Source organism: Cygnus olor, chromosome 7 (assembly GCF_009769625.2).
Source record: "Cygnus olor isolate bCygOlo1 chromosome 7, bCygOlo1.pri.v2, whole genome shotgun sequence".
In the NCBI taxonomy this organism is placed as follows: domain Eukaryota; kingdom Metazoa; phylum Chordata; class Aves; order Anseriformes; family Anatidae; genus Cygnus; species Cygnus olor.
This window is the reverse complement of record NC_049175.1, coordinates 20,040,874-20,055,090: the sequence shown is the minus strand read 5'-3', so window position 1 is coordinate 20,055,090 and position 14,217 is coordinate 20,040,874. Positions and strand designations below refer to the sequence as shown.

Here is a 14,217-nt window from a genome sequence, read left to right as displayed (position 1 = left end):
TCTCAGTTCCCTGTGGTACCACAGGTGCCAAACAGGTTGTGTCATCTCCTTTGCATATGTTTTCTATATTGCATGAGACAAACATGTTTTGCTTATATATTGGTGTCTGTCTCCCAGATTACGATCAAATGGATTTCATTTACTAAAAAACTGCATTGAGGAATCTGGGCTTTAGCCTCCACCCAGGAACACCCCCAGTACATGAATCACTCTGTCTTGGCCCATACTGACGAGTCCTTAGATTTGATATTTCACTTTTTGGATTATCTTGTAGGTGAGTGGGCAGAACACACTGACATGGTGAACCGAGAATCTATAAGAACTTGGAACAACTTCACTGGCAGTGTCAGGAATGTTTCTTGGGATGGGTGCTCTAGTCCTTGATGTGCAGGCTGCCTGGTATGTCTGCATATCCTCAGTCCTCAGCTGCCAAGTGATGGATATGAAGATGTTTGTGCTCTTTGTAGTCAGGGGGTGAACAAACTATTCACTGGTGTGTGGGCATGAAAGGCAAGAAAGCATCTGCGTCTGTCCAACAGTTAAGTGATTTCTCTCTGACATAGATTTTCTGAGATTGGGTTTCCTGGCATTTTGGCCACTGAAGCCAGCTACTGTATGTTTAGATGGCAGGGTAGTTTTATGGCAGAAGGTCTTGTGGCTCAGCCTTGCTGCTCTTGATAAGGTGAGGAAATAAAAACAGGCCAACGACTTTATCAAGACAGTAGATGATTTAATTTAAACAAAGATTGGTAATACTTCAACAGAGAAATGAATATGTCCAATTTTTATGTTTTCATGTGGTATCACCTCTGTCTCAAGTGGAACATTTAATATTGATATACAAGGGAGAGAAAATAAAAGCTTGGTTATAGCAAAATCAGTCCTATAACAGTATATAAAAAGCAAGCGACCCCTCTGAAGCGTGTCTTCTAATGTTTGTATATTCAGTGGTCATCCCCATGTACCTCAGCTTCCTCAGAGAGACTCCAGTCACCAAAATACTGTAATGCCATGGAAAACAATGCAAGAAAATACAAACCCTGATACCAATCCTTATGCCTATATTCTGCTGCTAAATAGAAATTTGAGGGGGTTTACTGCATGAATGAGCTCCCTGAATGAAGCTTTAAGCGTATTTTATCATTAGTTCAATGATTTTCCGATACATTCTCTCAGTCGCATCAAGGCCCCAGACGAAATCAAGATGTCCCCACTCAGGAATGTGCTTATAGTAACAGAGATTAGTAATCTGAGAAAGTAGCTTTGCAATGTCTTTTGGACCTGCAAATTTGTCTTGTCCGCCACTCCAAACAGCAATGGGCGTGCTTATCCTCTCTATGTTGTATGCAGGAGGAGTAGGCTGCAAGAAAGGGAGGAGACATGAACTGTTATATCAGAAGCTGTATTTAGAGAAAGGATGCTGTGCAGACATCTCTCTGTTTCCTTTCTGCACTCGCTACAGGAAAACAGTAAGCCGACCCTCTTAATGTTTATTTCCATAGCAAAAGATGCTTTTAAATTGACCGCTGTTATTTAAACGCAGTTCTGTTATTTTTCTCAGTCTGGTTTATTTTTTGACCATTTCCTAAACATGCAGTGTACTGGGAATAGGAACTTCACCCAGTCCAAAATTCAAACTTTGGTATTTAGACTGTATGTGGATGGAAGGTGTCTGAGAAATCTTTGCAGTATTTTTCCACCTAACATGACACTTGTAAAACAACCTGCCCTGACTCACAAATGTTACTAGAAGTCAACAGATCTGATCAAATCTCAAAAATTGTCAGACAAGTTGTCAGTGTTGCAGGAGGAGAGCAGCATTTCTGAGGGCTGACAAGGCAGTAACCAAGTTTTATCTGTCTCCTTTTTTCTGTACAGTGTACATTTGTTCACCACAGCAGTATTCACTGTGCTGTTCTGAAGCATCCCTTCTATTTCATAAGAAGCTTTCCAAAAACAAGGTGAGAGAGGCATTTCCTTGTCTCTCTCTCTTCCTTTTTTTTTCTTTTTTTTTTTTTTTTAATGGCCAGGCTGTGAATCTTAGCCTTTGGGGAATGGCAGGTAAATCAGCATATCACTGGACATATCCCTGCATCAGTAGGGACGGGAAAATGAACTTCTATTAGCTGTCTGCAAGCAACTATCTATGAATAGACTTAAACTTAGCGGTATTAGGTTTGGGTGAAACATTATCTCAGAGCATTCTCTCTTTCTTTCTGTAGCAGTGGAGCTCATGGATTCTAAAATCTGAAGTTCTGTGTTCTTAGTTTTGCCATGACCCAAGGAGGAGTTATCAGGAAAACGATATTGCCTTACCTGGTTGTATTTCTTCATGTTTTCCTTCAAGCCATAGTCATAAGCCTGGAATCGGTCTGCATGTGCTACCTGTGAATATTTTAACAAGGATAGATAAAAGGAAAGTGTTAGTGATAAGAGACAGAGCAGAGTGCAGGAGGTATTTTCCTCCCTGTGACTGACCCAAGGCTCAGACAGTGCATTGTGGCTTCCTCCCACCCCTTCCTCCAGCTGCAGGCTTCCACAGGTACTGAGGATGGGTCATAGGATGAGAGGCTTTATCGCCTTTGCCCTTGCTAATGTTCTCTCCTGATCCTCAGCTGCCACCCTTGTTATGTTTTGTTTTTAAAGTGCTGTTTGACTAAGTTAACTAAGGTGGGGTCCCCGTTTGTGATGTGGAGTTGTGCTCAGTTTTCATGTTGGCAAGAGGGCCAGGCTGTCTAGTGCCTGTCAGGGCTCTTACTGGTTATCTAGTGTAACGCATGATTTCTCCTCCCACACCTTGTTGTTTTGTGTACCAGCAGTGTCTGGTGTGCTGACAGTAGTGGTGATGTTTCCAGTGGCTCTGTAATTCTTACAAGAGTTTAGCTAGTGAAGGTGGAGCGTGAATAGTCTATCACTAAATAGTAGTCTTGAATCTATTTTGACTTAAAAAGAAAAAAAATAAATTAATAATGTTACTGAAAAGGTGAGTGCATTTTTTTTTAATTCCAAACCTGATTAGTAGTTTGATTTGTGAGTGGTTTTATCTAATGCAAGGTGAGAGGTCATTATGAAATTGTTCCTCAGTTATTCCTAGGTGAATTGAGTTCAAGGCTTTAAGTGATTGGGGATGTACTAGATATCTCTTACCTTGCCTCCGTTTGCTGGATCTGTGTGCTGAGTGTCTGGACGGTAGAAATTGTAGTCAGGGCTGTATGCAGGAGCATGCACGTACTTAAGACCATAACAAGTGTTGGCAGAAAAGGCCAGTGTTGAACATGTGCTGTAACATGCTTCTGAGACCTGCTCTTGCTCTGGTCTGATTCAAGCTCAGGTCTAAGAGTAGCGTAAGTTTCCAGCAAGAAAGGTGGTTCCCCACTTTCCCGTTGTGCCAGCAAGCACTTGTGTGGTTAACTGGCTTTGGGAGGTGATCCAGGCTGCAATTAACCTTCTGGGAGAAAAGCTTTAACCTGGATCACTTTGTTCTGGCTCATCCCCTGGCTGTTCACGTTTCCGCTATCTTCCTACTGCCTGCCAAGTGCCTCAACTCTGCTCGAGTGCTCCTCTGCAGCTTTCGAGGCAATTGCCTTCACAAATGAAGCTGAAGGCTGGAAGCCACTAGACCCTAACATGCAGAAAGGTCCGATACGAAAGGGACAATGTGGGTAATGGTCTGGTGAGCCATGGGAAGCAGTGCTTCCTTGGTGGCAGCTGCTTACGGCAGTGTGTGAGAAGACGGGTTGGGCAATTTCCCAGAACCACCGCCTCTGGACTTCCCTGTAGGCTGTCAGTTGCATAAAAAGCAGCGGTACGAGTCTGCTTATGTCAGTACACAGTTATACCTGATGCCAGTGAATAGTGTTCTGTACTGATGTCCCAGCTGGGTAATGTGCTACAAATGCATCTGTTCGACTCTGGAGAGAAAGCAGAAGTGTTATAAAGGCAGGGGTTCAGTGTTGTGACAGAATAAAGCTGAAGGACCTGAGCAACATACTGCTGCTGTGTTAAAGCCCCGACCATATTGTAGGATATTTTTCAAATATTAAACAAAATTGATGTTAGACTCGCATATAATGTGATTTTACAATAGGAGTTACTACGTAGAGTTTTATGCTTCGTTTTGAAGGACAAAGAGTCTTTCCCACATTAGTGCTTAGTCATATGGAAAGCTGCATTCAAGGAGTATGTATGGCTTTACCTTTTCTGAGTTTTTACAGTCTGCGTGATGCTTTTAAGTAAAGCTCTGCTCAGTCATTAGAGGAGGATTGTTAGTAGGCTGTTGGATTGAACATAATGAGACTCCATGTATGTGAGTTTTTTATGGGAAGACTTGTTAAATAATGAGTGTGGGAAAGCAAAAGCCACCGAGAACAGATATGTAGCAGGTCTGAAGAAAAAAATAAAAAAGGAAAAGGAAAAAAAAGATAGCAGCCAAAGTCAAAGAATGATATATTGGCATTGAGAGAAGTGTGAAGAAACAACTTTCAGGACTGAGTTTTGGCTGGAAATGTTTTGACATGTAGGGACCAAAAATAAACAGTCTCTTATGTTCAGAAGATCTGGTTGTCATCCTATTTAGGAAGGAAAATCAGAATTTTGCAAAATAAAAAGATCTTTCTCCATCATCCATTTCTTCGTTTTAGAGAGCTTTGGTATCTGGCCAACATTTCTTTGGCTTTGCCCCAGAAGAGGCAACACTGAGGTACATTATTGCAAGATGAAAACAGGCTGAATTCAGACTTTCTTCCTTGTGTGATCTGAATGTCAGGTGGCTGATTTCATGATCAGCGAAGTCCTAGTTGGCAGTATTTGAAAACCCCAACACATTTCTATATATCCCTGCAACTGTATATATAGACATAAGGCAGAAAAATCATTTTTTCTTCAAAATTACTTCAGCTTTACTTGTATAAAGGTGGTCTTGGACATGCTTACCGTGTTCAGATTTTGTATACTGCCCCCAGCTATGAAGCAGAAGATACTGGCACAAAGTTTTCCCAGAGTTGCGCATAGCAGCGTTGCAGGCCCTTTTGTCAGTTCGTTCTGGCGAAGAACTCCTTTGCAGCCAAGAAGTAACTGAGGGGCAAAAAAGTGCAAATTTTTCCTTTTTCTTGTTGCAGGAGCAACATGCAGAAAATTGTTTCTCCCTTTCTCTAGTAGCCTAGCCTCTTAACTAAGATGGCTGAAACCGGTTGCCATTCCATTATCCTTTAAAGTGCATTTTTCCCCAGAGCACACAGCACGTTATTCCTGCCTCTTATTTGGTATGAGTCTTGGAGGTTGATATCCATCTGTTTTCAGTGCACAGGCCTCAGTGAGAAAGGGCAGTTGGCTGCAGTCATGGCTGTAATGTATAGGGAGACCCTCTTTGCCCCAGTCCTTTTTCCAGGCAGGTACAAAAAACTGTAATCTGAATACTGATACTAAGCAAAGAGGGAGAAGACAAATGAGAGGGTGTAGAAGGGGGCACTCTATAGTCACATACTGGGTACAGCTTGGGCAGAAAGAGCATGAGCTTCTGCAGTTTGACATATAAGTACAGAATACGGGGTTTCTACCATTCCCAGAACATTCTATTAAATTGGCAAATTACGGTGTCAAATAGATATAACCCTTTAAATTTCCTTTATTTACAAAGAAATATTTCATGAGTGTAAAGCAACTGTATATCTAATGAATTTAGGTTGTGAAATACCTTATTCGTAGTTTTCTACTAACGCTTAAGGCTCAGGTTAGTAGATTACGTAGATACCTTTTATTTATGGTATTTGTGAGCTTCCTTCAAAAATATTTGATCTTAATAAGTAATGGTGCAAGTATGCTGGCTTTCTTAATGAACTTCCAAAGAGATGTAGTGTCAAGCTTTGTAATTTAGCTTTGTGGAAATCTGAAGTCTACCAGCACTATCAATACTCTGATGCCCTAAATTCGTTCTTAACTCATCACCCTCTTAAAACTCAGTTCAGCCTGAGTGAATCCAGTAGAGACAAAGCAGGCATTTAGGTCTTTCAGAAGGAATGACATACCCTGATCAGTGGCTGAGGAAGACGTGCAAACTTTACGAAAGGACTTGTAGCATATGTGATTGTGGCTACTGGTCCCAAAGCAAAGAACACTTTAACTCTTTGAGCCAACTCAGGATATGTAGAAAATGCTACAAAGCCTGCAAACACAGGAGACACAAATCAAGTTAGTGCAGAGGTCTTCCACAGACCAAATATATAAAAAGCAGTAGGTGGCAAATAAAAAATGACACTAGAATAACAACCCATTGTCTGTCGTCCTCTTCTGTGCTGCAGACCTAAGGAAAGTGTTTGATCCTTGAAACTTTATTTGGGGGAAAGAGTTCATTCTAAGGATACATCTTCATTAGAGGATGTCCAAACATTGATTTTTCTCAGAATTGACAATTTTTTGTTAGGCCAGTTTTTGGGAGATGATGCATCAGTCAGGTTTTCTGAATTCAGATTCCCGCTGAAGTTCCCCAAACTCTAATAACATAATGAGTTTTTCAGCTTGTAGTCTCCAAAAGCCTCTGTATGGTGATGATGGCATGCAGCAATGCAATAAATACCTGAAGGCTGGGAGGCTAAGAGCAGAATTTTTGACTTGTAGCAAAGTGTAAACTCAGGTGAGAGTGAATGCACAGAAAAGTAACCATATGAGGAAGGAAGGAAGAAAGGAAGGAAAGGAGAACAAAAAGTGTACATCCTATCTTGTTTTTCTGAATGTGTCCAAATTTCTCCACTGATGGATTTAGTGACAATCTTAGCTGGTTGCCTAAAACAGAGGTACCTGTAGACAAGGATGATGATATCTTGGCCTGAGTGATTTATTCTGCCCCCAAAACTTAGAATGCTCTTATGAGAGGAAAGGAAAATAATGGTCTAATAATATGGCCAAATACAACTCCTCCCCCCCCCCAAAAAAAAAAAAAATTCTCCTCAGTAGTTGAGGTATATTTTTATACAATGGCAATGACACACAATGACATAAAACTCAATATCTCTTCATGGATCCTATGCATAAATCATAAACACTAACAACATTAAAAGACCGTAAGTGTGTTGATGTTGTTATGGAGGAGCTAATAGCAATGAAGTTTTGAGCACTGATATTTCTTTTCTAATTTCGATTGCCTGGTAATTTGTTTTAAAACAATAGTGTTTTGAGTTATAGTTGGACATTAACTACATTTTAAATAGTAAGTCTGGTGTTAGGTCACGAGACGTATTTAATTTGTTGTTGTTGTGTTCTGTTTTTTTTGGTTTGTTTGTTTTGGTCTCCTTTCCTTAGAACTGTTTTATGGATTGTTGCTTTTTGTATTTACATCTAATCCATGAGGATTATTGGGTCTAATCCACTGAGGATTATTTTAGTCCATGAGGTATACATCTTAAAAATTTAGATTAATAAAAGCTCCTTGTTGCTGAAACTTTAAGAAAAATATCCTCTTGCTAGAAGACTCTGAAAAAATAACAATAAATGGCTAGAGTATAATAAAAAAAGATACTTAGCAAACTGTGCCTGGTAAATACTAGCTTTTATGTATCAGTAACCTTTCAGAAGTTAAAAGTGTTTCTGAGTCCTCTGTTACCTGCTTGTTTCAGATAGAACAGCTCATAGAAAAAAATCCTTTTTTTTTTTTTTTTTTTTTTGCAAGTGTCAAGTTACAAAGTACTTCTCCCTTTAATAACTTTTTATGAGAGAGAAAGATAGTGGACAGAGAGAGAGACATCCCAGTCAGGTAGTGATGTTAACTATTTCATACTCAGGCGTCCTAATATTACCTGCAGTTGAACCCTCTGAGTGACCAACATAATACACATCCTTCTGTCCAGTTTTATTCATGATGAAGTACAGCTCAGCTGGGAGATCGTATATACCTATCTCATGGAAGCTATAAAGGAGAAACACAAAAAGCTGACAGAGGGGCATGTACTTTATCACAGCGTGAGTTACTGAACGTCAGTTTTCTTCATAACACCAAGCCGGACCCGTTCAAAGATGAGGATGCACACTTTGTCTGGATTCTTTTCTGTGAGCTGGGGAAGGGGACAGAAGGACACAACTGTACTGACAGGCTGCCTGATGCCTTGGACTTTCTGCTGAGGACATGCCACTCCAGGATGTGGATTTGAGTCCTTTCGCTAGCAGGGGTAACAAAATTCATTTCTCTGTCAGTTAATGTCAGGTGTGATAGATCAGATTTCTAGACTCAGCTGCGTATTGTCCTCTCCTGTCTGTACTTGGGAGAATGATGTCTAGCGGGAGACCATCAGGTTACAGATGCCTCCTCCCAGTTTTGGAAATGTTTTCCCCAAAAGAAACCAGCCCTGCATATGTACAAAGATGGTGGGTGACCTGTTTTCTTCCAGCTTTGCTTCTTTGTGTGCTGATTCCAGAAAGGCCTGTCCGGACCACCCAGCCAAGTCCTTCCTCTCACCTCCCTGACAAGCCCAGTGTGGTTGCATCCATAAAGAATTGGTCTGGTCCCCTTAGAAGTTGTATGTCCCACTTGAAGTCAGATTACATGAAAACCAGTTGCCTGAAGGGGAAAGGGTCTACCAATACTAATTGCCCAAACTTGCTAGTCCCCTGAAAGTTGCTGTCTTCAGATATTCTTTCTCCACAGAGTACCTGAACTGCCAAAACTCTTTCTGGCAGGGCTTAAGGGTCTTGTGTTTTGAAGACCAGGTGTTTCCTCTGCTGTTTCCCAACCAAACATCATAGCCGACATCTGCAAGGATGAAGCCTAGGCTGTTTCTGGGCAGGTTAGATATCCAGTAAGTGCAATCTGCAAAAGTACCATGGTGTAGCAAGACTGCTGGCTTTTTCCCTGCAACAGAAGAGCATTTTCTTATGTTATAGCAAGAAGTAATGTGTAGTTAAAATTGAGTTGCAGGGTATGATTTTACATGAGGTTTTTTAAACATTCCTTCTTCAAGAAACTGATAGATGCTGGCCATGGGTTTTGGGGTAAGATGCGTGGAGGATTTGGTTCCCTGCAAGCTGTCTTATTTCATGTCAGGACTAGCTAAAAAAGAACACATTCAAATGTCCAGTGCCAACATCCATTTTCACAGAGAAACCAACCTACAAATCCCTTGATTTCTAGACATAAAAAATTAAAGACAAAATAGCATATTAGGATGACAATGGAAGAGCAGGAAATGGAGCAGTACTGTCCAGCATTTATGACCTTTGAATTCCAGGAACAAATTGTCATTCTACTAAGAAAATTTGAAAAACTATTTCTTCCCAACCAATGACGTGATTTGTAACCAATAGATGGATACAGAAAAATCGATCACCACCTTGACTTTAGGTTGACTGTCCTTCATGAGGCAGGGAATACCTATTTCAATGTCAACTCAGAGAACTTTTGTCAACAAAGATATTGCCAACAGTTGTACCAAATGTGGAAGACAAGAAGGGGAATTATGGAAGAAAAGTCACAGAAGTTTGAAGTCTGAACACAGACATTGAAGGTGTGGTCTTTAGATAGATTCAGAATTCAGACCGCGCTCCTGACTAGGTGCTTTTTCTGAGATGGGAAGTTGCGGAACATGCCATTACATGTGCAAAGTTGAAAGGTGGGGGACCCACGTAGGAGTTGGATCTCAGACCTTCCTTATGTCCTATAACCATGTCACACCTGTATTTTGCATGTTCCTCCCACTGGGAATTCTGAAAACACCAAGTATGTATCCATCCTTCGTGGTAACTTCATACTCCTCACAGGGGTATCCGTGATATCTGATCATTTCACTCTGTGGGAAGCCAAAGGAAAGCTTGTTAACATGCACTTACAGTGTAGAGGTTGGTGGAAAAGGTGTCCAGAGTCTGCTTCTGTCCAAGGATGTGCAGCTAGCCAAAAACATGCCAGGAAGATGAACACAATTCCATGCTGCTGGCTTATTCCCTTTTGTCCTGTGTTACACTAGTGGGAAGGGACCCTACAGAGATTCCTGCAGGACAGCACAGCTCTCTGGCCATGTCTCTCTTGGGAATGAACAGATATATATGGTGAAGCAGCCATGAAGGGGAGGCTTCAGGATGCCAACGATAGTGAGAGAAGCTGACCTGTCTTTGACTGATGTGGTTTGTGTACGCTCTTTAATGCTGTATCTCTCAAATTGAAATTCCAAGAGCTGAGTTTGCCTGGGTAGAAGCACCTAATTATACTTGGAGCATTCCTGACATACACTACTATTGTTTAGGTTTTGGCTGGGTAGTAATTGCTGTGGCAGTGGTACCTGAGCACTACTCAGGCTCATAAGAATGGTGAGATGACAAAGATCGCCTCTGCAGGAAATGAGAATGTTCCTTGGCTCTGGAGCTTGTTTGAATGTGCTGTCATGTATTAGGACTGCTCGAGGAGTAGATTTCCCTGTCCATACCAGTGCTTCCCACCGCCTTTCCTGAATGCATTGGCTATGCTTGGCGTTTTGTGTGTTACAAAGCTGGAAAGCTTACATCCTCCTCACTAGACCCGTGTGTCTGAAAATAAAGTAGACAGGTCCATTGCTTGCTATGAAGTGTGGCGGCTGGGGAGAGGAACGTGAAAAGTCAGGTTTCACCATGTTCAGGTTCTGCCTCCTGAGGGGAGACTGCTTCAGTTCACACAGCAAATGCAAGTGAGATAGTTTGTCCTGTTGTGCAAGGCTGATACAGGTGGTACCTTTCTAGAGGCTAAACATGCAGCAGTATCAGTATTAGACTGTGCCAGAAGATGCGGTCTTTGGTCCAAATGAGTCCTTTCCTGCCAAAGTGCGGTTAGGTAAGCTGTGTAGGGTGGAGCTCCTGTTACAAACTCACAGTACCACCTGTTCTTACGCTCTTGCCAGGTCTGTGAGGAAAGCTTTGGTGAGTCAGAACAAGGGGTCCTGGATTACCCTGTGTTGTGAGAATCTACTGCTTTAAGAAGGGATTCAACTTCCCTTGCCACCATACTGAGGAACCAGGTTGTTAAAGAAGGGGAGGACTTTGCTTCTCTTGACAGTAGAAGCTAGCCTTTGCCTCCGCTGCAAAGGAGTCTCTCTCTGACAGCTCCGACTGTTTGGATAAGATGTCGACGTTTCTTGTACGTGGGTGCTCCCTATCAAAATGTTGGAAGGATCTTTGTCCTCTTGCCAGGATCCTACCCTCCCCTTCTTTGTGCACTAGTCTGAAACATCTGGGCGTGTTGAGAAAGGTGACTGTGCAAGCAGGTGTCACAGTTATAAGCCACATGTTCATGCATCTGTTGGGGCTCATTCTAAATGCAGGCAGAGAAAGCCTGTTGAGCTGGCTGTGCTGTGTGTGCTCTGGCCACAGTCTAAAGCTGAGTCCTGCTGCTGGGGTTAAAATTCAGCAGCCTGGATCTCCAGCGTCCTTCATCGGGTTCTGGGGAGTTGCTTGGCCTCTGAGCCAAAGGTGGCAGCTGGCACACCCCGCTCCGGTGCTGTGTCTGTCCCGGTGCGATGTACAAGGGTCCCATCTGTCCCTGGCCCATCCCGACCTGGTCGCAGCAGTCCTGACCCTAACACAGTGGCTTTGAAAGAGGCAGGTTGGGAAAACTGGCGACCAGGAGGGGACCCTTCTTGAAGCCTCCTCACATGGGCTGTTAGAGTTGGTACCGTGGTGGCAGTATTGTGAGAGACACTTTATAAAAAGAAAGACAGAGAAAGTGCCACAACTTACAACGTTCATAAAGTCTTCAGGGTTGCGGTGCTTCATGTGCTGTGTTCCCTCTGAGCCGAGAGTGAAGGGTGCTGTGAACCCTGCTGAAAAGGCAGCTCCCTGGGAGCAGAGCAGCACGAGGAGGCACCACATCTCGGGGCTGCGTGAAAGAGCAGAGGCACGTGTGTTTGCTGTAGGAAGGGAGAGCTGGGGAATTCCACAGGGAGACCCAAGTGGGGAGTCTCTTGGAGGTTGCCCCGGGTGTTCCCCAAGGGGCTGACAGAAACACATACCTGTGTGAGGAGGGACTGTCTGCAGTTAATGTCAGGTAACAAGGGTCATGAGTGAGTCAAGGGCTCCAGGAGGATGTGGAACAGGCCTGAGGGAATGTTCTTGTAGGATATTAGTGCTAGCTTGTGCCTTAAGTTTCTTCCTTTCTTTCTCACATATGGTCTTCCCTATTGTAAATATGTGTCTTGGCCACCTGGAGGTAAGAGTCCCTTTTCTTGTGTTTTGGAGGGTGCTGACTTATGGTCACTGGGCAGTGTTGCTGAATAGAAATTGCAGAGGGGCATCTCTCTCGTTAGTACCCTGCTGGGCAGAAGTCAGCTCTTACATGCTCTTTTTGGCTGTAGCCACCTTTATAATCAGCACAGAGACACCAGACAGGTTGTAAAAACAGTGTACTATCTGGCATATTGCAGAGAAGACTTTTAAGAGTGGGACAGCCTGGGAGGGATAACCAAGAGATTCATTCTGTCTGAACTTTTTAATGAGGGAGTGAGTTCTCAGTTCTTTTAAAATTTTATTAAATATTTTGTCCCCTTCAGTCACTAGAACAATCAGATTAAATGAAAACTGGGAAATACCCTCAATTTTAATATTGGCATCCAAATTTACTCTAGTCTATTCACTTTACAGGCAAATGCTTCCATTCTTCTGTCAACAGAACAGAGAGAGATCCTCCCATCTGCGTGCGCTGGTAGCACAGTTTTATAGCAGACACTTCACTGCTTTCTACTGTTTTATTCTGTTCTATTAGAAGTAAATCATGCTCCTTTGTGTCTGTCTGCATGTGGAATGTAGTTTGGGAAGCAAACTCAAAAGTTCAACTGAAGTCATAGTTTTGCTACTAACAGATGAGGCAAGAGGGTAGCAAAATTGTTGCCCCTTTTCAGGTATACTTCTTTCTGTGTACTGTATTGTCACCCATCTTAGTGCTTTAAGGCACTTCCAGATGAATGCTTTCTAAATCAGATAGAGCACACCAATTAACTCCAAAGCTTGGCACACGCTGTCTCATTAATTTCAGAGGTAAAGTCTTGACCGTAGAAACCTTGAACAACAATCTATTCTTTTTATCTTATGAAACAATGGTAAAGGGAAGCATTTAAATGACAAATTGAAATTGACAGAAATATTTAATTAAAAAAAAAAAAAGTAATGAAAGAGACCACTTTAAAGGTACATTAAAAAGGCCATTCAAAACTTCTGTAAACTTTTGATATTTAATGAAAATAAGCTTTAAACCGTCTAGAAATTCATCAACATACTCTTGAGAGAGTCATAATATTTTTTTCACATTCAACTGTAAGTGGGACTGAAAGCCACTAGGACAACTAGAAGATATCTGAATCTCATGGTTAACTTATGAGGAAAGCTTAAATGCATTTGAGACTGAGTGCAAAATGGTCAGTTTATGCACACTCTTTCAGTACTGACATTTTCACTCAACCACAATGATGGTCTTAGGAAAAAAAAAAACATAAGCAGAGAAAGATGAAACTGTAAGTTATTCCTTTTTTTGCTTTAGTTGATCAAATACTTCTTCCTCTACTCAAGTTTGGAAAACATGCACTTAGACGCATAGCAACAGGCTTACAGATCAGAGAGGATGCAGGCTGTTTGCTCCTACAAGCAACTGCACGAAACCAAGACTGCACATCTTATGGAGACAGGCAACGGAGACAGAGACCATGAACACGTATGTACAAGCAACTTACCTCTGCTTTCACTGCCTTACTGTCTTCTGTCTTCTCTTTCACTGCCTTTCGCTGTCTTCTGCTGCAGTCCCTTGTCTGTCTCTGCTAGTAGACTGATTCACTGGCAGAAACTTATGCCAAAAAAAGGAAATCAAAATTCACTTAAGAGCAGCAATAGAGTGTTGTGTGTTGTCTGCATGTATAGGCGAGGACGTTTAAGTGCTGATTTGGCAGTACTTAAGGAGTGGAGATATGTTATGATAAATAGCACCTTTGCGTGACATACTGAAAGACCAAATTGCACCATGGAGCAGGAAAGGTTAAGAGGCACCTAATCTGTGGTTAGGATATTTAGCAAGGACCTGGGGGTTCATGTTCCCTGGGGCTGTGACAGGTCTTGCTTTGTACTACTGCCCGTCTTGGGCAGTGATCATGTTATTCTGGGATGAAGATGAGGATGAGTCCAGCTGTTTTCAATGCTTTCTACCTACAAATGTGGTCTCTGCTACTGTGGTTTGCACAGAAGCTGGCATGGTCCTTGGTTCCACACCTGCCACTTGTTTTCTGAACTGCA

General features: G+C 42.2%; 1 protein-coding gene across 1 annotated transcript; it reads right to left on the bottom strand.

The window, feature by feature from the left end:
* Positions 1-703: 703 nt before the first annotated feature.
* LOC121073436 (lysosomal acid lipase/cholesteryl ester hydrolase-like) lies at positions 704-13,914 on the bottom strand. Its single transcript, XM_040564300.1, has 10 exons — positions 13,665-13,914; positions 11,683-11,821; positions 9,656-9,770; positions 8,638-8,836; positions 7,788-7,897; positions 6,024-6,160; positions 4,933-5,073; positions 3,840-3,911; positions 2,317-2,385; positions 704-1,360 (listed from the first exon to the last, which is right to left on the bottom strand). The coding sequence occupies exons 2-10, from the start codon at positions 11,812-11,814 to the stop codon at positions 1,127-1,129; spliced, it is 1,209 nt and encodes a 402-aa protein (XP_040420234.1). The 5' UTR covers positions 11,815-11,821; positions 13,665-13,914; the 3' UTR covers positions 704-1,126.
* Between the last annotated feature and the right edge of the window lie 303 nt (positions 13,915-14,217).

Bases quoted from the DNA above. Each gene is read 5' to 3' on its own strand.
- LOC121073436 (XM_040564300.1), bottom strand. From the start codon at position 11,814: ATGTGGTGCCTCCTCGTGCTGCTCTGCTCCCAGGGAGCTGCCTTTTCA. The intron at 9,771-11,682 runs GTAAGTTGTGGC...GGCTTCCCACAG, and splicing joins CTGAAGACTTTATGAACGTT to AGTGAAATGATCAGATATCA. The intron at 3,912-4,932 runs GTAAGCATGTCC...CTTTCTCTCCAG, and splicing joins GTATACAAAATCTGAACACG to AGTCGAACAGATGCATTTGT.